A 20218-nucleotide genomic window follows, 5' to 3' on the forward strand; every position below is an offset into this window, starting at 1 on the left:
CTTCTCTTCTCTTGTCCTCCTATACTCTGCCTCTAACAACCTTCTCTCTCTCCATCTTAATTAGATGCCCTTCCAACTCCCCATCTTGCTTCAGATGTACCTTCTCTCCGTCTCTCAGACTGCCTTATCTCTGCACTCCATTCTTCCTTTTCTCTTCCTGATTCTCTGTCTTTTTCGGTATCACAGATCTGATTGGATCACACTCCCTCGCTGCTTGTCTTGCCTGGTCTACTGCCAGCTCCAGCCTTTCTTTCTCATCCAGTTCCCCCCCTATTTATTCTCCTCTTCATCCATCTGTTCCCTCTTCTTCTGAAAGTCATTTTCTTCTACTTTTAAGTTTTCTTTCATTTTATTTTGATGTTTTCTTTTTCCCCGAAACTCTTTCCTTTTCTCCCCCTGGAGATCAACACTCGTCATCTCATACTCTCTGTCACTGTCCCCAAGACCCTGCAAAGGTAGCCAAGCCATTGCTCCACCAATCCACAAGCCGGAGTTATGTTGTGGTGGAGAATGTTTTGATTTAAGTGTTCTGGAAGATGCTAGTCATTTGAATAGAATGTTTAATTCAAAACAACTGCTTTACAGTTCTGAGTTCCAACATTGAATAGAATGTGAGGCAGAATTTCCATAAATACTGAAAGTTGTTTTTCTCACAGTTAAAGACAATAATAATAACATGATATATAATTATAATAAATCAAAACGGTATTTCTGTTTTAGTATCTATTTTGGTATCTATTTAATTTGGAAAGTGTTTAAACAAAATATTTTTAACAGATTGTATCCAGGTTCTGAGAGCAATGTCAATGAGAACTGAAACACTACATTTCCCACAATACCACAGGTGGGAGCTCACGTGACGATTAGCAGGTAGGGCGGGATTACATTGGTAGAAAGAGACGGAAAAACCTAATGAGGGCGGGAAGGCAACAGGTGGATGGAGGAAGAGAAAGTAACATCCACTAACAAAGACAATCTGGAGGAGAAAGACGGCAGCTCTTTTGACAGTGTAAAGGAGACTCAATCTGTTTCTTTTTCTGTGTGGAAGAGTAGTGCGTACTACTGGCTGTTCAGTGCACTCTGTTGCCGTTGGAAATGAACTGGGGCAACACCTGAGAGGAGGCTGGTCGGGAGCAGAAAGGGAATGCTTTCTTCCTGGAGAATTGAGCCGCTGTTATCCTCACCTGGTGGATGTACGGGGCGGAGAGAGGCCTGATTGGAGGGAACATTCTGGGCCTGACTGAAAGACCTGTGCTCCGTTTTCAGCTCTGAGGTGGTTATATGGCCAGAAGGAAATCCTGTTTCAAACCTGATCAACTAAAGAATGCTATTTTCCACACTTGTGCTGTGACCTACTACAGTACTGAAGCTACTGTATATGGAAGAACCTTCTCTGGCCAGGGAGGATTTAGAAGTCACGAAGCGACAGGTACAAGTCAACAAGAGACCCTAGGTCATCTGGGATTATAACCTAGCAACAACCATCAGGGGATAGATAGCATTGTAAGGCAGACATCACTCACTTGCTTATAACACAGTTATAACATAGTCATAGCATTGTGACGTGACACTAAGTCAGTATCTTGGTGTGGCTCCCAGGCCCAGACAGCCCACTCCTCTTCACGATGCAACAGCCAACTGGAGGAGTGGAGCAGCAGGACGAATCCTTTGATTTCTTGTTCAAGATCATCCTGATTGGAGATTCTAACGTGGGCAAGACCTGCGTGGTCCAGAGCTTCAAGTCAGGACAGTTCTCAGAGAGGCAACAGAACACCATAGGAGTGGACTTCACCGTGCGGACAGTGGACATCGAGGGCAAGAAAATTAAGGTAAGGAAGTCAGCCTCAAACCTTTAGGAGAAATGGTGCTTTATAGAACTATAAGGGTTCAGTGAAAGTCAGCCTAAACCTAACCCTACAGTCACTGTCACTCCAGCAAGCTGTTGCATAGCAACAGCGCTGCAGTTGGTAGTTTGTTGATAGTTTGAACATCTACAACACATCTTCTGTTGTTGACTATACACAACGTATAACTGAAATGTCAAAGTGTTGCTGTCTGAATACTTCAGTTTGGAGGCCATTGGGGTGGTTGGTGTAAAACACAGCTGTTGTCTTGTGATACTGTCAAGAAGGCTTTGCAAGCCTTAATTAAGTTGACACTTAATACAAGTTGGACCAGCATTTCATGAGGGACTCGCCTTTCTGGTTCTCCTACAACACATCAGTCATTCCTCTTTCTCTTCCCTGACCAAAAACATCAGTATTTGTTTTTAAACTTCAATGAGAAAAGTGAGAGTAAGCCTTAAGTACCTATTGAGGTCAAACTACTGTATGCTTGAATAGGAAACCTCTGAGGGGCTGGCTACACTCTTATCATTTTGTTTGCTATCTAGATTCTAGAACCTTAAAGGCTTTTTGGTTGCAGGTAGAATGCTTTTGTGTTCCATGTAGAACCCTTTCTACAAACGGTTCTAACTGGAATCAAAAAGGGTTCTCCTATGGGTCAGCCGAAGAACTCTTTTGGAACCCTTTTTTGTAAGAGTGTAGGTTTAAATACTTTAGAGCTACTTTAGGTTGAAATGATTTTGTAGCTGGAGGGCCCCTCCCTCCCTACTCTACCAACACCTGCTAACTGTATTGTTCCCCAAACCTGCCAGACAAGAGAGGCGATAGGAAGGTATTTATGGTGCGGTCTCTTCCTCTTACCAACCACTCTTAGAAAAAAGGGTCACAAAAGTATTCTTCCACTGTCCCCGTAGGAGAACCCTTTTTGGTTCCATGTAGAACCCTCTGTGGAAAGAACCAAATAGGGTTCTATGGGGACAGCCAAATAACAATTTTCGGTTGTAGATAGCACCTTTTTGTTTAAGAGGTATAGTAACATTATTACTAGAGGGGCCTACTGTGTGTCATATACCTCCTTCATTCTAGAATGGGTTCTATTTCATTCTGTGTTACTGACCGTATCCTCAACCAACTGACCTTTGACACAGGAAGGAAGGAAGAGCAGGCAAGTGGATGGCTTCAGAATGTATCTTAGTCTGGGGCTCTGTCCCAGAGCACACCCTATTCCTTATCTAGTGCACTACTTTTGACCAGGGCCCATGTCTCTGGTCGAAAGTAGTGCACTATATAGGAAATAGGGTGCCATTTGGTTTATGGCCACTCTGTGTGAATAGGGCCTTGTTGCCTCAACTGACCGCACATCAGAATGTATGCAAATCATGCATGATGACAACACTAGACCATTGTTGCTATCGCTCTACCACACACATAACTCCACGTGACAACTAACACACAAAGAGACAGAGATCAATGCAAGCAGCATTTATTGAGTCTGCTTGTACTATTTACTGACAGGAACATGGATATTATTCAGTTGTAAAGAGTTGTATTTACTGACAGGAACATGGATATTATTCAGTTGTAAATAGTTGTATTTACTGACAGGAACATGGATATTATTCAGTTGTAAATAGTTGTATTTACTGACAGGAACATGGATATTATTCAGTTGTAAATAGTTGTATTTACTGACAGGAACATGGATATTATTCAGTTGTAAAGAGTTGTATTTACTGACAGGAACATGGATATTATTCAGTTGTAAAGAGTTGTATTTACTGACAGGAACATGGATATTATTCAGTTGTAAATAGTTGTATTTACTGACAGGAACATGGATATTATTTAACTGTAAAGAGTTGTATTTACTGACAGGAACATGGATATTATTCAGTTGTAAAGAGTTGTATTTACTGACAGGAACATGGATATTATTCAGTTGTAAATAGTTGTATTTACTGACAGGAACATGGATATTATTCAGTTGTAAATAGTTGTATTTACTGACAGGAACATGGATATTATTCAGTTGTAAATAGTTGTATTTACTGACAGGAACATGGATATTATTCAGTTGTAAAGAGTTGTATTTACTGACAGGAACATGGATATTATTCAGTTGTAAATAGTTGTATTTACTGACAGGAACATGGATATTATTCAGTTGTAAAGAGTTGTATTTACTGACAGGAACATGGATATTATTCAGTTGTAAATAGTTGTATTTACTGACAGGAACATGGATATTATTCAGTTGTAAAGAGTTGTATTTACTGACAGGAACATGGATATTATTCAGTTGTAAATAGTTGTATTTACTGACAGGAACATGGATATTATTCAGTTGTAAATAGTTGTATTTACTGACAGGAACATGGATATTATTCAGTTGTAAAGAGTTGTATTTACTGACAGGAACATGGATATTATTCAGTTGTAAATAGTTGTATTTACTGACAGGAACATGGATATTATTCAGTTGTAAATAGTTGTATTTACTGACAGGAACATGGATATTATTCAGTTGTAAAGAGTTGTATTTACTGACAGGAACATGGATATTATTCAGTTGTAAAGAGTTGTATTTACTGACAGGAACATGGATATTATTCAGTTGTAAATAGTTGTATTTACTGACAGGAACATGGATATTATTCAGTTGTAAATAGTTGTATTTACTGACAGGAACATGGATATTATTCAGTTGTAAATAGTTGTATTTACTGACAGGAACATGGATATTATTCAGTTGTAAATAGTTGTATTTACTGACAGGAACATGGATATTATTCAGTTGTAAAGAGTTGTATTTACTGACAGGAACATGGATATTATTCAGTTGTAAATAGTTGTATTTACTGACAGGAACATGGATATTATTCAGTTGTAAATAGTTGTATTTACTGACAGGAACATGGATATTATTCAGTTGTAAAGAGTTGTATTTACTGACAGGAACATGGATATTATTCAGTTGTAAAGAGTTGTATTTACTGACAGGAACATGGATATTATTCAGTTGTAAATAGTTGTATTTACTGACAGGAACATGGATATTATTCAGTTGTAAATAGTTGTATTTACTGACAGGAACATGGATATTATTCAGTTGTAAAGAGTTGTATTTACTGACAGGAACATGGATATTATTCAGTTGTAAAGAGTTGTATTTACTGACAGGAACATGGATATTATTCAGTTGTAAATAGTTGTATTTACTGACAGGAACATGGATATTATTCAGTTGTAAATAGTTGTATTTACTGACAGGAACATGGATATTATTCAGTTGTAAAGAGTTGTATTTACTGACAGGAACATGGATATTATTCAGTTGTAAATAGTTGTATTTACTGACAGGAACATGGATATTATTCAGTTGTAAAGAGTTGTATTTACTGACAGGAACATGGATATTATTCAGTTGTAAATAGTTGTATTTACTGACAGGAACATGGATATTATTCAGTTGTAAATAGTTGTATTTACTGACAGGAACATGGATATTATTCAGTTGTAAATAGTTGTATTTACTGACAGGAACATGGATATTATTCAGTTGTAAAGAGTTGTATTTACTGACAGGAACATGGATATTATTCAGTTGTAAATAGTTGTATTTACTGACAGGAACATGGATATTATTCAGTTGTAAAGAGTTGTATTTACTGACAGGAACATGGATATTATTCAGTTGTAAAGAGTTGTATTTACTGACAGGAACATGGATATTATTCAGTTGTAAATAGTTGTATTTACTGACAGGAACATGGATATTATTCAGTTGTAAAGAGTTGTATTTACTGACAGGAACATGGATATTATTCAGTTGTAAAGAGTTGTATTTACTGACAGGAACATGGATATTATTCAGTTGTAAATAGTTGTATTTACTGACAGGAACATGGATATTATTCAGTTGTAAAGAGTTGTATTTACTGACAGGAACATGGATATTATTCAGTTGTAAAGAGTTGTATTTACTGACAGGAACATGGATATTATTCAGTTGTAAATAGTTGTATTTACTGACAGGAACATGGATATTATTCAGTTGTAAATAGTTGTATTTACTGACAGGAACATGGATATTATTCAGTTGTAAAGAGTTGTATTTACTGACAGGAACATGGATATTATTCAGTTGTAAATAGTTGTATTTACTGACAGGAACATGGATATTATTCAGTTGTAAATAGTTGTATTTACTGACAGGAACATGGATATTATTCAGTTGTAAAGAGTTGTATTTACTGACAGGAACATGGATATTATTCAGTTGTAAAGAGTTGTATTTACTGACAGGAACATGGATATTATTCAGTTGTAAATAGTTGTATTTACTGACAGGAACATGGATATTATTCAGTTGTAAAGAGTTGTATTTACTGACAGGAACATGGATATTATTCAGTTGTAAAGAGTTGTATTTACTGACAGGAACATGGATATTATTCAGTTGTAAATAGTTGTATTTACTGACAGGAACATGGATATTATTCAGTTGTAAATAGTTGTATTTACTGACAGGAACATGGATATTATTCAGTTGTAAATAGTTGTATTTACTGACAGGAACATGGATATTATTCAGTTGTAAATAGTTGTATTTACTGACAGGAACATGGATATTATTCAGTTGTAAATAGTTGTATTTACTGACAGGAACATGGATATTATTTAACTGTAAAGAGTTGTATTTAGTTTCTTTAGTCACTTTGCATGACAACGGCAGTGCTCTTGCTCCATGCAGTGCTCTTGCTCCATGCAGTGCTCTTGCTCCATGCAGTGCTCTTGCTCCAGGCAGTGCTCTTGCTCCATGCAGTGCTCTTGCTCCAGGCAGTGCTCTTGCTCCATGCAGTGCTCTTGCTCCAGGCAGTGCTCTTGCTCCATGCAGTGCTCTTGCTCCATGCAGTGCTCTTGCTCCAGGCAGTGCTCTTGCTCCAGGCAGTGCTCTTGCTCCAGGCAGTGCTCTTGCTCCAGGCAGTGCTCTTGCGCCAGGCAGTGCTCTTACGCCAGTGCTCTTGCTCCATGCAGTGCTCTTGCTCCATGCAGTGCTCTTGGTCCATGCAGTGCTCTTGCTCCATGCAGTGCTCTTGCTCCAGGCAGTGCTCTTGCTCCAGGCAGTGCTCTTGCTCCAGGCAGTGCTCTTGCTCCAGGCAGTGCTCTTGCTCCAGGCAGTGCTCTTGCTCCAGGCAGTGCTCTTGCGCCAGGCAGTGCTCTTGCTCCAGGCTGTGCTCTTGCTCCAGGCAGTGCTCTTACGCCAGTGCTCTTGCTCCATGCAGTGATCTTGCTCCATGCAGTGCTCTTGCTCCAGGCAGTGCTCTTGCTCCAGGCAGAAATGGAGTTGCAGGGTGTTTTGCTTCCCTCCCTATAGAGGTGTGTCATTGTTAAACACAGGAACCAGTGGAAATCCCCTGTACATCACTGCACACATACTGTATATAAGCTATCCCTCCCAAAGCCAGTGGAAATCCCCTGTACATCACTGCACACATACTGTATATAAGCTATCCCTCCCAAAGCCAGTGGAAATCCCCTGTACATCACTGCACACATACTGTATATAAGCTATCCCTCCCAAAGCCAGTGGAAATCCCCTGTACATCACTGCACACATACTGTATATAAGCTATCCCTCCCAAAGCCAGTGGCAGAGACATGTTTACTACATTAGAACTACAACACATATGAATCAAAACAGATAATCCCTACAGTAGCTTTTGGAAGCATATAAAAACATGTTCTCCTGTGCTTGTACATGTTGTGTGGATGATTAGGAGAAATACAGATTAAAGGGTTTAATGGGGTTTTTAGAGGAAGACAAAGATAAAGTCTGTCAGGAGAGTGATAAAGAAACCAAATGCAGGGTAAGACCAGGTGAGCATGGGAGTTTAGGAACTCTGGTGCCAGGTGTGTCAGGTTGCTATGGCAGTTGTTGCTATGCTAACATGAAGAGAGGAGCAGATCAGGCGGAGGCTGAAGGAGATACCTGAGACACACAGTGGCATATTGCAGCCTTTTTTAAAACATTTACAGTACATCATCATTTTGTTAAGGTGTCATTTCAGTAGTGCTGCCTTCACACAGAGTTTTGTATTGGTCCCTCCAGGAGTATATTAGACTGTGGGATCATTGTGTTTGTATTGGTCCCTCCAGGAGTATATTAGACTGTGGGATCATTGTTTTGTATTGGTCCCTCCAGGAGTATATTAGACTGTGGGATCATTGTGTTGTATTGTTCCCTCCAGGAGTATATTAGACTGTGGGATCATTGTGTTTGTATTGGTCCCTCCAGGAGTATATTAGACTGTGAGATCATTGTGTTTGTATTGGTCCCTCCAGGAGTATATTAGACTGTGGGATCATTGTGTTTGTATTGGTCCCTCCAGGAGTATATTAGACTGTGGGATCATTGTGTTTGTGTGTGAGATATTGATCTAATTCTGTGTGTGTCTGTGTAAAACAGATGCAGGTATGGGACACGGCTGGACAGGAGCGTTTCCGGACCATCACCCAGAGTTACTACCGCAGCGCCCACGGCGCCATGATCGCCTATGACATCACACGCCACGGAACCTTTGACTCTGTGTCCAATTGGATCAGGGAGGTGGAGCTGTACGGCGCGGCCAATGTAGTGCTCTGTCTCATTGGTGAGTGGGAGCAAAAATATTTGCTAACACTATGTGGCATGGGCCATTGTTTTGAATTGAAATGTTTGTTCTATCCTTTGTATTTCTATAATTGAGATGTAAAGAGGTTCAAACCTTTAAAATACTTTATCCCCTGACCCCTTCCTGTTCAAATAAAGGTCAAATCAATGTGTTTTTGACAAATCAGTTCTAAAAACAAAACTTGAAACACCTATTTCTCTCCTTCCCAGGTAACAAGTCTGACCTGGAGTCTGAGCGTCAGGTGTTGTTCCAGGAGGCATGCTGTATGGCTGAGGAGAGAGGCATCCTGGCAGCGTTAGAGACCTCAGCTAAGGAGGCCCAGAATGTGGACGATGCCTTCATGATGATGGCCCGCGAGCTGCTGGCACGCAACGGCACTGCCGTCCGGCAACAGGCCCCTAGCAACAATGACTCGCCCCGCGTCCTGCTCCGAGCCAACTCACGACCAATCAACGGGCCAGCAGTGATCACAGACAGGAAGACGTGTTGCTGACATAGAGAGGAGGAAGGACAACAGAGGAAGTGTAAGAATGGATACCTGCGTGTGCCACTGTGTTACCTGGAAGAGGACAGAATAAGGCAGGGATCATCAACTAGATTCAGCCGCGGGACCATTTTTTCTGGAACGGATGTTCAGTGGGCCGGAACACAATTACAATTAATTTGTAAACCACAAATTGAGCGCAAGAAGCCCAAACAGATATAGTTTGACGAAACATAATCATTTCAAACCTGGTTCACGTTTGTATACGTTCACGTGTCTCTCCATTATGCGTGGGAATACTTGGGAACAGATTTCTTCAATTAAAATCACTTGGAGCTGATTTCCTGGTGTTTCAACAATCTTTAATGTCAACAATAACAATTCCACAAAGAAATATATAGTATATATATATATATATATATATATATATATATATATATACTATATAATAAATAAAACCCACCCGCGGGCCGCCACCTGGGGAACCCTGGAATAGGGGAAGCTGAGATCGTTACAGGCAAAACACACATTCCTTTTGTGTGTGTGACTTTAGGTACTATTGACCTATGACCTATGTAGTGGTGTAGCTCAGTTTCTCAAACCCCCCCCCACAAGGTACGGGCAATTTAATAAAAAAAATGCTAAGTAGCTTTTTTTATAGCTGATCTCTGGTTCTTTTCCATATTCTGCTGAGAGAACATGTTGCTGTTTTAGTTCTCAGGGATTCTTGAAAGACGGGACAATCTCAACTTTTTCCCACGAATATTGGTCTTAATATTAACAAAATGTGAAATATATATTTTGATCGACCAAAGTATCAGCTATCACACCATGTAAATGAATAACTTCCTAATGACATTTTTAATAAATCATCAAATGCAACTAACTGGATTTCTGTCAACTCCGTCAGACACCATAAAAGGCATTTTAATTTACAATTATTAAGTGTTTAAAACAGCCTTGGATTGTTTCACATTAGATTATTCAAATATGTAATACAAATCTCCAAACGTCTTTTTGTTTAGTTTTCTGGATTTAAGACCTAAAACAACATTTATAAAACTAACATCACCCCCAGGTCTAACATAGCAAATATTAGAATTGTTTCACCATCTGTTGCAGAACAATTCAAATATGTTGTCTGAGTATTGACAACAACAATATCTTAAGGGGGTCAGTCCTCAGTGACGGAGTTGACAAGCCACTGATGTAGTTGGCAACACATACTGATACTGCATCTAAAAATACAAGTTCAATACAAACATTTGTAAAATATGGAAAATGATTCATTTCAGCACTCAAACGGAGTTGACGTTAGACGAAAACCTGACAGAGTTGATGCCTAACAGAGAGGACAAAAATGGATGCCTAACAGAGAGGACAAAAATGGATGCCTAACAGAGAGGACAAAAATGGATGCTTAATTCAAGTGGTCACAGTAGCAATTATGTTTTACTCAGTTGCTTTATGACTCTAAAACCTCATTTAAAGAATATTTCACTCGAAACTGAGATTTGGTGAACTGTTAGTCTAAAATCTCAAAAGAATCAGGATTGAGTAGGGTCAGCTATGCCATAAGGACCCCTTGTCGTTAGATTACGATAGAATATGAATTTTGGTTAAAATATGTTACATTTAAGTCACAGAGGGCTCTTGCATAAAACTACATAAGATCGTGTTTCAGTTCATATCCATTATTACCATTTTTTATATAATTTTGGGGAGTTTGAAATTGGGATCCTTTGCTCAGGACAGGGCATTTCCAGGCATAGAGCCGACATGGGGGGGGGGGGGGGGGGCAGTGGATCTATGACACTGTGACTTGTGAGTGTCCCAGGGGGGAGTGGACTGGAGCAGTGGATCTATGACACTGTGACCTTGTGAGTGTCCCAGGGGGGAGTGGACTGGAGCAGTGGATCTATGACACTCTGACCTTGTGAGTGTCCCGGGGGGGAGTGGACTGGGCCAGTGGATCTATGACACTGTGAGTGTCCCGGGGGGGAGTGGACTGGAGCAGTGGATCTATGACACTGTGACCTTGTGAGTGTCCCGGGGGGGGGGGGGGGGGGCTGGAGCAGTGGATCTATGACACTGTGACCTTGTGAGTGTCCCAGGGGGGGGGGGGGGCTGGAGCAGTGGATCTGTGACCTTGTGAGCGTCGTGGGGGGGGGGTGGACTGGAGCAGTGGATCTATGACACTGTGACCTTGTGAGTGTCCCGGGGGGGAGTGGACTGGGCCAGTGGATCTATGACACTGTGAGTGTCCCGGGGGGGAGTGGACTGGAGCAGTGGATCTATGACACTGTGACCTTGTGAGTGTCCCGGGGGGGGGGGGGGGGGGGGGCTGGAGCAGTGGATCTATGACACTGTGACCTTGTGAGTGTCCCAGGGGGGGGGGGGGCTGGAGCAGTGGATCTGTGACCTTGTGAGCGTCGTGGGGGGGGGGGTGGACTGGAGCAGTGGATCTATGACACTGTGACCTTGTGAGTGTCCCAGGGGGGAGTGGACTGGAGCAGTGGATCTATGACACTGTGACCTTGTGAGTGTCCCAGGGGGAGTGGACTGGAGCAGTGGATCTATGACACTGTGACCTTGTGAGTGTCCCGGGGGGGAGTGGACTGGGCCAGTGGATCTATGACACTGTGAGTGTCCCGGGGGGGAGTGGACTGGAGCAGTGGATCTATGACACTGTGACCTTGTGAGTGTCCCGGGGGGGGGGGGGGGCTGGAGCAGTGGATCTATGACACTGTGACCTTGTGAGTGTCCCAGGGGGGGGGGGGGGCTGGAGCAGTGGATCTGTGACCTTGTGAGCGTCGTGGGGGGGGGGGTGGACTGGAGCAGTGGATCTATGACACTGTGACCTTGTGAGTGTCCCGGGGGAGGGGGGGGGGGGGCTGGAGCAGTGGATCTATGACAGTGTGACCTTGTGAGTGTCCTGGGGGGGGGGGGGGGGGGGTGGACTGGACCAGTGGATCTATGACACTGTGACCTTGTGAGTGTCCCAGGGGGGGGGGTGGACGTGGACTGGACCAGTGGATCTATGACACTGTGACCTTGTGAGTGTCCCAGGGGGGGGGGTGGACGTGGACTGGACTGGAGCAGTGGATCTATGACACTGTGACCTTGTGAGTGTCCCGGGGGGGAGTGGACTGGGCCAGTGGATCTATGACACTGTGAGTGTCCCGGGGGGGAGTGGACTGGAGCAGTGGATCTATGACACTGTGACCTTGTGAGTGTCCCGGGGGGGGGGGGACTGGAGCAGTGGATCTATGACACTGTGACCTTGTGAGTGTCCCAGGGGGGGGGGGGGGGGTGGACTGGAGCAGTGGATGAAACACTACATTACTGTTCCACCTGCTGCCATCCATGTTGTTGCTGAAAGCCTACAGAGCCTGAACAGAGCCTGCACATTGCCTGTAGTGTGACTCCCACCAACCTCCTCACACAGAGCAAGCTATGGTATTGTATTAGAAAAAATGTGCACATCAGTGACGTTCTACTGACGTCTCGAGAGACATTTTAATTTGTGATGATTTATGTACAATGTTGCCTAATATGTGACAGTCATTGGTCAATGGTCATACGTTATACTATTGTTATAGACATTCAATTAGATGTTAATTTGAGGCCATGTGGCAGAAAGTGATAAGGGAAGCTAGTGGGTCTGGGAAGGTGTGATGTCGTTGATGTTTGTATGATGTATTTTGTATCTTTTGTATTGTTTCTCAAAGATCAAATAAAATCAACAACAAAGAAATAGATTGTAAAAGATGATTGTGGTTATTCGTCGAGGAAAAGGGTTGAGGTTCAGTTTGAACTAAGTGTTGCACTACGGCCTCTTCAAGTTGGGCCTTTGGAAAAGTACGATACCTGTGTGTCAGTAAGGAGAATGCGGACATGCGTACACTTTGGTAAAAGACACCGAAAAACGTAACTCTCTGGCTACCACTAGAGGGCGTAGTAGACCTACATTCACTTATCCACTTCGGAGCATCAGAAGAAGACAGAATGAAGCAGCTCCATTATTATGAGTCAAGTGAAGCATCATTGAAAACAGCCACAGTATTTCTGCCTGGATACTGTAACTCCTAGACCTGCTATGACCTAACATCACAGGGCCTCTTGTTGCTAAAAAAGTATAGGCTCATTTATCCAAATACGGAAATTGTGTTGAAATGTGTATGTCCTGCCAAACTATCCTGCTTTTATGGCATAATACTTCTACTCTCGACAAAGAACTCAGCAGCATCTGGACGAAATGTGATTTTGGAGAATACACATAGCTTGGCAGTTAGTACCAGGAGAGAGCCTTTGATTCTGCAGCAGGTATGACAGTTAGTACCAGGATAGACCCTTTGATTCTGCAGCAGGTATGACAGTACCAGGAGAGAGCCTTTGATTCTGCAGCAGGTATGACAGTTAGTACCAGGAGAGATCCTTTGATTCTGCAGCAGGTATGACAGTACCAGGAGAGAGCCTTTGATTCTGCAGCAGGTATGACAGTACCAGGAGAGATCCTTTGATTCTGCAGCAGGTATGACAGTACCAGGAGAGAGCCTTTGATTCTGCAGCAGGTATGACAGTTAGTACCAGGATAGAGCCTTTGATTCTGCAGCAGGTATAACAGTACCAGGAGAGAGCCTTTGATTCTGCAGCAGGTATGACAGTACCAGGAGAGAGCCTTTGATTCTGCAGCAGGTATGACAGTTAGTACCAGGAGAGAGCCTTTGATTCTGCAACAGGTATGACAGTTAGTACCAGGAGAGATCCTTTGATTCTGCAACAGGTATGACAGTTAGTACCAGGAGAGATCCTTTGATTCTGCAGCAGGTATGACAGTTAGTACCAGGAGAGAGCCTTTGATTCTGCAACAGGTATGACAGTTAGTACCAGGAGAGAGCCTTTGATTCTGCTACAGGTATGACAGTTAGTACCAGGAGAGAGCCTTTGATTCTGCAACAGGTATGACAGTTAGTACCAGGAGAGATCCTTTGATTCTGCAGCAGGTATGACAGTACCAGGAGAGATCCTTTGTTTCTGCAGCAGGTATGACCGTACCAGGAGAGATCCTTTGATTCTGCAGCAGGTATGACAGTTAGTACCAGGAGAGAGCCTTTGATTCTGCTACAGGTATGACAGTTAGTACCAGGAGAGAGCCTTTGATTCTGCAACAGGTATGACAGTTAGTACCAGGAGAGATCCTTTGATTCTGCAGCAGGTATGACAGTACCAGGAGAGATCCTTTGTTTCTGCAGCAGGTATGACCGTACCAGGAGAGATCCTTTGATTCTGCAGCAGGTATGACAGTTAGTACCAGTAGAGAGCCTTTGATTCTGCAACAGGTATGACAGTTAGTACCAGGAGAGAGCCTTTGATTCTGCAGCAGGTATGACAGTACCAGGAGAGATCCTTTGATTCTGCAGCAGGTATGACAGTTAGTACCAGGATAGAGCCTTTGATTCTGCAGCAGGTATGACAGTACCAGGAGAGAGCCTTTGATTCTGCAGCAGGTATGACAGTTAGTACCAGGAGAGATCCTTTGATTCTGCAGCAGGTATGACAGTACCAGGAGAGATCCTTTGATTCTGCAGCAGGTATGACAGTTAGTACCAGGAGAGAGCCTTTGATTCTGCAACAGGTATGACAGTTAGTACCAGGAGAGATCCTTTGATTCTGCAACAGGTATGACAGTTAGTACCAGGAGAGAGCCTTTGATTCTGCAGCAGGTATGACAGTTAGTACCAGGAGAGAGCCTTTGATTCTGCAACAGGTATGACAGTTAGTACCAGGAGAGATCCTTTGATTCTGCAGCAGGTATGACAGTACCAGGAGAGATCCTTTGTTTCTGCAGCAGGTATGACCGTACCAGGAGAGATCCTTTGATTCTGCAGCAGGTATGACAGTTAGTACCAGTAGAGAGCCTTTGATTCTGCAACAGGTATGACAGTTAGTACCAGGAGAGAGCCTTTGATTCTGCAGCAGGTATGACAGTTAGTACCAGGAGAGATCCTTTGATTCTGCAGCAGGTATGACAGTACCAGGAGAGATCCTTTGTTTCTGCAGCAGGTATGACCGTACCAGGAGAGATCCTTTGATTCTGCAGCAGGTATGACAGTTAGTACCAGTAGAGAGCCTTTGATTCTGCAACAGGTATGACAGTTAGTACCAGGAGAGAGCCTTTGATTCTGCAGCAGGTATGACAGTTAGTACCAGGAGAGAGCCTTTGATTCTGCAACAGGTATGACAGTTAGTACCAGGAGAGAGCCTTTGATTCTGCAACAGGTATGACAGTTAGTACCAGGAGAGAGCCTTTGATTCTGCAACAGGTATGACAGTTAGTACCAGGAGAGAGCCTTTGATTCTGCAACAGGTATGACAGTTAGTACCAGGAGAGATCCTTTGATTCTGCAGCAGGTATGACAGTACCAGGAGAGATCCTTTGTTTCTGCAGCAGGTATGACCGTACCAGGAGAGATCCTTTGATTCTGCAGCAGGTATGACAGTTAGTACCAGTAGAGAGCCTTTGATTCTGCAACAGGTATGACAGTTAGTACCAGGAGAGAGCCTTTGATTCTGCAGCAGGTATGACAGTACCAGGAGAGATCCTTTGATTCTGCAGCAGGTATGACAGTTAGTACCAGAAGAGATCCTTTGATTCAGAAGCAGGTATAACATTGTAGCATACCCACATGAGATAACATGTTCAAACATTAACAGTGTAGGGGTTAGTTTGACCCACTGTTGCTTCTAGCTAAGATGATCTACTTCCTGAAGGCTTTCATCAATTAGTTAATAGCTATTATTACTGCGCCGTTGGAGCTAGAAACACAAGCATTTCGCTGCACCTGCGATAACATTTGCAAATCTGTGTATTTGACCAATAAACTTTGATTTGATTTGAAATCGTGTGATACTGCTTTCAGCCTTACCAATGTATACTGCAATGTCCCTTGGTGGGATGAATAAAGTACTACTAACTACAACTATTACCATTACTACTGCTTTCAGTGTTGCTATTATTATAACAGCAATCAAAAGCACCGTGACCATGACAGGCGTTCATGCATGCAGTTTTTTTTTACAATGGGTCTTTTTTTTTAATTGAATTTTGTGAGGCACCGACTGAAACAGATATGGTTTAAATGTATAGTTTTCAGATGCGTTGAAAAGCATCACAACTGAACCCAGGTATGTGAACCCCTGTGACCTGTAATGAGAAACACTGAACCCAGGTATGTGAACCCCTGTGACCTGTAATGAGAAACACTGAACCCAGGTATGTGAACCCCTGTGACCTGTAATGAGAAACACTGAACCCAGGTATGTGAACCCCTGTGACCTGTAATGAGAAACACTGAACCCAGGTATGTGAACCCCTGTGACCTGTAATGAGAAACACTGAACCCAGGTATGTGAACCCCTGTGACCTGTAATGAGAAACACTGAACCCAGGTATGTGAACCCCTGTGACCTGTAATGAGAAACACATCCAGGGACACCCTATGAATGTCCAGCAGTATTAAGCCTAAAGCCATTCCAGTGTTCCTGTTTCCAGCTCCACATAACAGGGGCTTTACTGTTATCTGACGCCTTGGTTGGTTCCCGTATGGATTTCATGGACTTCTGTTCAAGCATTAGGGGGCCTAGTGAAGTAACAAAAGAACTACTGAGAACTGAACGACATCGAAACAAACAATCTAACAAACTAAACAGACATCACTTTTCTGGCAACACTCAACCCTCTGGAGTGGGGAAATCTCTTCTGAAACATCTGTAGCTAAACTGTCCTGTCCATTCAGTGAGAATACGGCTGGAGGAAGAGTGTTTTGTTAGGTGGATGGAATGTCCACCCTGTTGAGTCAGTCAGGCAATAACAACTTTCAGCACTGATACAGTTAATGGTAGAAGACTGAGAGGTGTGTGAATGGAGTTGACAGATAGACCACATGGGGATATTTGATGGACGGGGGCAAAGGAGAGAGAAAGAGAGAACACTAGAGAGTGAGAGAGAACACTAGAGAGAGAGAGCTAGAGAGAAACAAATAAACAGAGAGAGAACACTAGAGAGAGAGAGCTAGAGAGAAACAAACAAACAGAGAGAGAACACCAGAGAGAGAGAGAGCTAGACAGGAACAAACAAACAAACAGAGAGAGAACACTAGAGAGAGAGAGCTAGAGAGAAACAAACAAACAGAGAGAGAACACTAGAGAGAGAGAGCTAGAGAGAAACAAACAAACAGAGAGAGAACACCAGAGAGAGAGAGAGCTAGACAGGAACAAACAAACAAACAGAGAGAGAACACTAGAGAGAGAGAGAGAACACTAGAGAGAGAGAGAACACTAGAGAGAGAGAGAGAGAGAGAGAGAACATTAGAGAGAGAGAGAGAGCTAGAGAGAAACAATCAAACAGAGAGAGAACACTAGAGAGAGAGAGAGAACACTAGAGAGAGAGAGAGAACACTAGAGAGAGAGAGAGAACATTAGAGAGAGAGAGAGCTAGAGAGAAACAAACAAACAGAGAGAAAACACTAGAGAGAGAGAGAGAACACTAGAGAGAGAGAGAGAGAACACTAGAGAGAGAGAGAGAACATTAGAGAGAGAGAGAGCTAGAGAGAAACAAACAAACAGAGAGAAAACACTAGAGAGAGAGAGAGAGAGAGAGAACACTAGAGAGAGAGCTAGAGAGAAACAAACAGAGAGAGAACACTAGAGAGAGAGAGAGCTAGAGAGAAACAAACAGAGAGAGAACACTAGAGAGAGAGAGAGCTAGAGAGAAACAAACAAACAGAGAACACTAGTGAGAGAGAGAGCTAGAGAGAAACAAACAAACAGAGAACACTAGTGAGAGAGAGAGCGAGAGAGAGAGAAACAAAGAAACAAAGAAAGAGAGAGAGAACACTAGGGAGCGAGAGAGAAAGAAAGAAAGAAAGAGCGATCACTACAGATAGAAGGAAAAGCTTTCAGTGGGGTGATCCGTGTAGAATAATTGTCCCATTGCTGGATACCATGTCTGCTGAAGACAGATGGAAGCAATTACCACAGTCTGTTTGCCAGAAGCCCAGGAACCAGAGTCTGGATCCCTACAGAGAGGCTCTATACCTACAGAGAGGCTATATCCCTACAGAGAGGCTCTATCCCTACAGAGAGGCTCTATCCCTACAGAGAGGCTCTATCCCTACAGAGAGGCTCTATCCCTACAGAGAGGCTCTATCCCTACAGAGAGTCTGGATCCCTACAGAGAGTCTGGATCCCTACAGAGAGGCTCTATCCCTACAGAGAGGCTCTATCCCTACAGAGAGGCTCTATCTCTACAGAGAAGCTCTATCCCTACAGAGAGGCTCTATCCCTACAGAGAGGCTCTATCCCTACAGAGAGGCTCTACCCCTACAGAGAGGCTCTATCTCTACAGAGAGGCTCTATCCCTACAGAGAGGCTCTATCCCTACAGAGAGGCTCTGTCCCTACAGAGAGGCTCTATCTCTACAGAGAGGCTCTATCCCTACAGAGAGGCTCTACCCCTACAGAGAGGCTCTATCTCTACAGAGAAGCTCTATCCCTACAGAGAGGCTCTATCCCTACAGAGAGGCTATATCCCTACAGAGAGGCTCTATCCCTACAGAGAGGCTCTATCCCTACAGAGAAGCTCTATCCCTACAGAGAGGCTCTATCCCTACAGAGAGGCTCTATCCCTACAGAGAGGCTCTATCCCTACAGAGAGGATGACGAAACAGAAAAAAAGGCTGACGTTTACATGGATATATAAGAAAGCAGTCCTCCTCCGGGGGCCCCAGTGTTACCTCTGGTTTCATCCCAGCCACAGTCATGCCAAAGCAGCCACTTCCTCCAGGACGCTCCCTACAGAGAGGCTCCTGTTCCTGTTCCCAAGAAAGCTAAGGTAACTGAGCTAAACGACTACCGCCCCATAGCACTCACATCCGTCATCATGAAGTGCTTTGAGAGACTAGTCAAGGACCATATCACCTCCACCCTACCTGACACCCTTGACCCACTCCAATTTGCTTACCGCCCAAATAGGTCCACAGACGATGCAATCTCAACCACACTGCACACTGCCCTAACCCATCTGGACAAGAGGAATACCTATGTGAGAATGCTGTTCATCGACTACAGCTCGGCATTCAACACCATAGTACCCTCCAAGCTCGTCATCAAGCTCGAGACCCTGGGTCTCGACCCCGCCCTGTGCAACTGGGTACTGGACTTCCTGACGGGCCGCCCCCAGGTGGTGAGGGTAGGCAACAACATCTCCTCCCCGCTGATCCTCAACACTGGGGCCCCACAAGGGTGCGTTCTGAGCCCTCTCCTGTACTCCCTGTTCACCCACGACTGCGTGGCCACGCACACCTCCAACTCAATCATCAAGTTTGCGGACGACACAACAGTGGTAGGCTTGATTACCAACAACGACGAGACGGCCTACAGGGAGGAGGTGAGGGCCCTCGGAGTGTGATGTCAGGAAAATAACCTCACACTCAACGTCAACAAAACTAAGGAGATGATTGTGGACTTCAGGAAACAGCAGAGGGAACACCCCCCCATCCACATCGATGGAACAGTAGTGGAGAGGGTAGCAAGTTTTAAGTTCCTCGGCATACACATCACAGACAAACTGAATTGGTCCACTCACACAGACAGCATCGTGAGGAAGGCGCAGCAGCGCCTCTTCAACCTCAGGAGGCTGAAGAAATTCGGCTTGTCACCAAAAGCACTCACAAACTTCTACAGATGCACAATCGAGAGCATCCTGGCGGGCTGTATCACCGCCTGGTATGGCAACTGCACCGCCCTCAACCGTAAGGCTCTCCAGAGGGTAGTGAAGTCTGCACAACGCATCACCGGGGGCAAACTACCTGCCCTCCAGGACACCTACACCACCCGATGCTACAGGAAGGCCATAAAGATCATCAAGGACATCAACCACCCGAGCCACTGCCTGTTCACCCCGCTGTCATCCAGAAGGCGAGGTCAGTACAGGTGCATCAAAGCTGGGACCGAGAGACTGAAAAACAGCTTCTATCTCAAGGCCATCAGACTGTTAAACAGCCACCACTAACATTGAGTGGCTACTGCCAACACACTGTCAATGCCACTGACTCTACTCCAGCCACTTTAATCATGGGAATTGATGGGAAATGATGTAAATATATCACTAGCCACTTTAAACAATGCTACCTTATATAATGTTACTTACCCTAC

At 43.8% G+C, this 20218-nt stretch overlaps 1 protein-coding gene across 1 annotated transcript; it reads left to right on the forward strand.

The window, feature by feature from the left end:
• The first annotated feature begins 902 nt into the window (after positions 1 to 902).
• On the forward strand, positions 903 to 11059 carry LOC116360625 (ras-related protein Rab-19). Its single transcript, XM_031815637.1, has 4 exons — positions 903 to 1429; positions 1600 to 1829; positions 8314 to 8497; positions 8728 to 11059. The coding sequence occupies exons 1-4, from the start codon at positions 1282 to 1284 to the stop codon at positions 9009 to 9011; spliced, it is 846 nt and encodes a 281-aa protein (XP_031671497.1). The 5' UTR covers positions 903 to 1281; the 3' UTR covers positions 9012 to 11059.
• The last annotated feature ends 9159 nt before the right edge of the window (positions 11060 to 20218 follow it).

The sequence above is a fragment of the Oncorhynchus kisutch genome, unplaced genomic scaffold (genome assembly GCF_002021735.2).
Source record: "Oncorhynchus kisutch isolate 150728-3 unplaced genomic scaffold, Okis_V2 Okis09a-Okis19a_hom, whole genome shotgun sequence".
NCBI classification, from domain to species: Eukaryota; Metazoa; Chordata; class Actinopteri; order Salmoniformes; family Salmonidae; genus Oncorhynchus; species Oncorhynchus kisutch.

What these genes read in the sequence shown, in the direction of transcription:
- LOC116360625 (XM_031815637.1), top strand. Translation starts at nt 1,282, where the DNA reads ATGGCCAGAAGGAAATCCTGTTTCAAACCTGATCAACTAAAGAATGCT. An exon ending in TCGAGGGCAAGAAAATTAAG is followed by an intron (nt 1,830 to 8,313) that starts GTAAGGAAGTCA and finishes TGTGTAAAACAG; the next exon opens with ATGCAGGTATGGGACACGGC. An exon ending in TGTAGTGCTCTGTCTCATTG is followed by an intron (nt 8,498 to 8,727) that starts GTGAGTGGGAGC and finishes TCTCCTTCCCAG; the next exon opens with GTAACAAGTCTGACCTGGAG.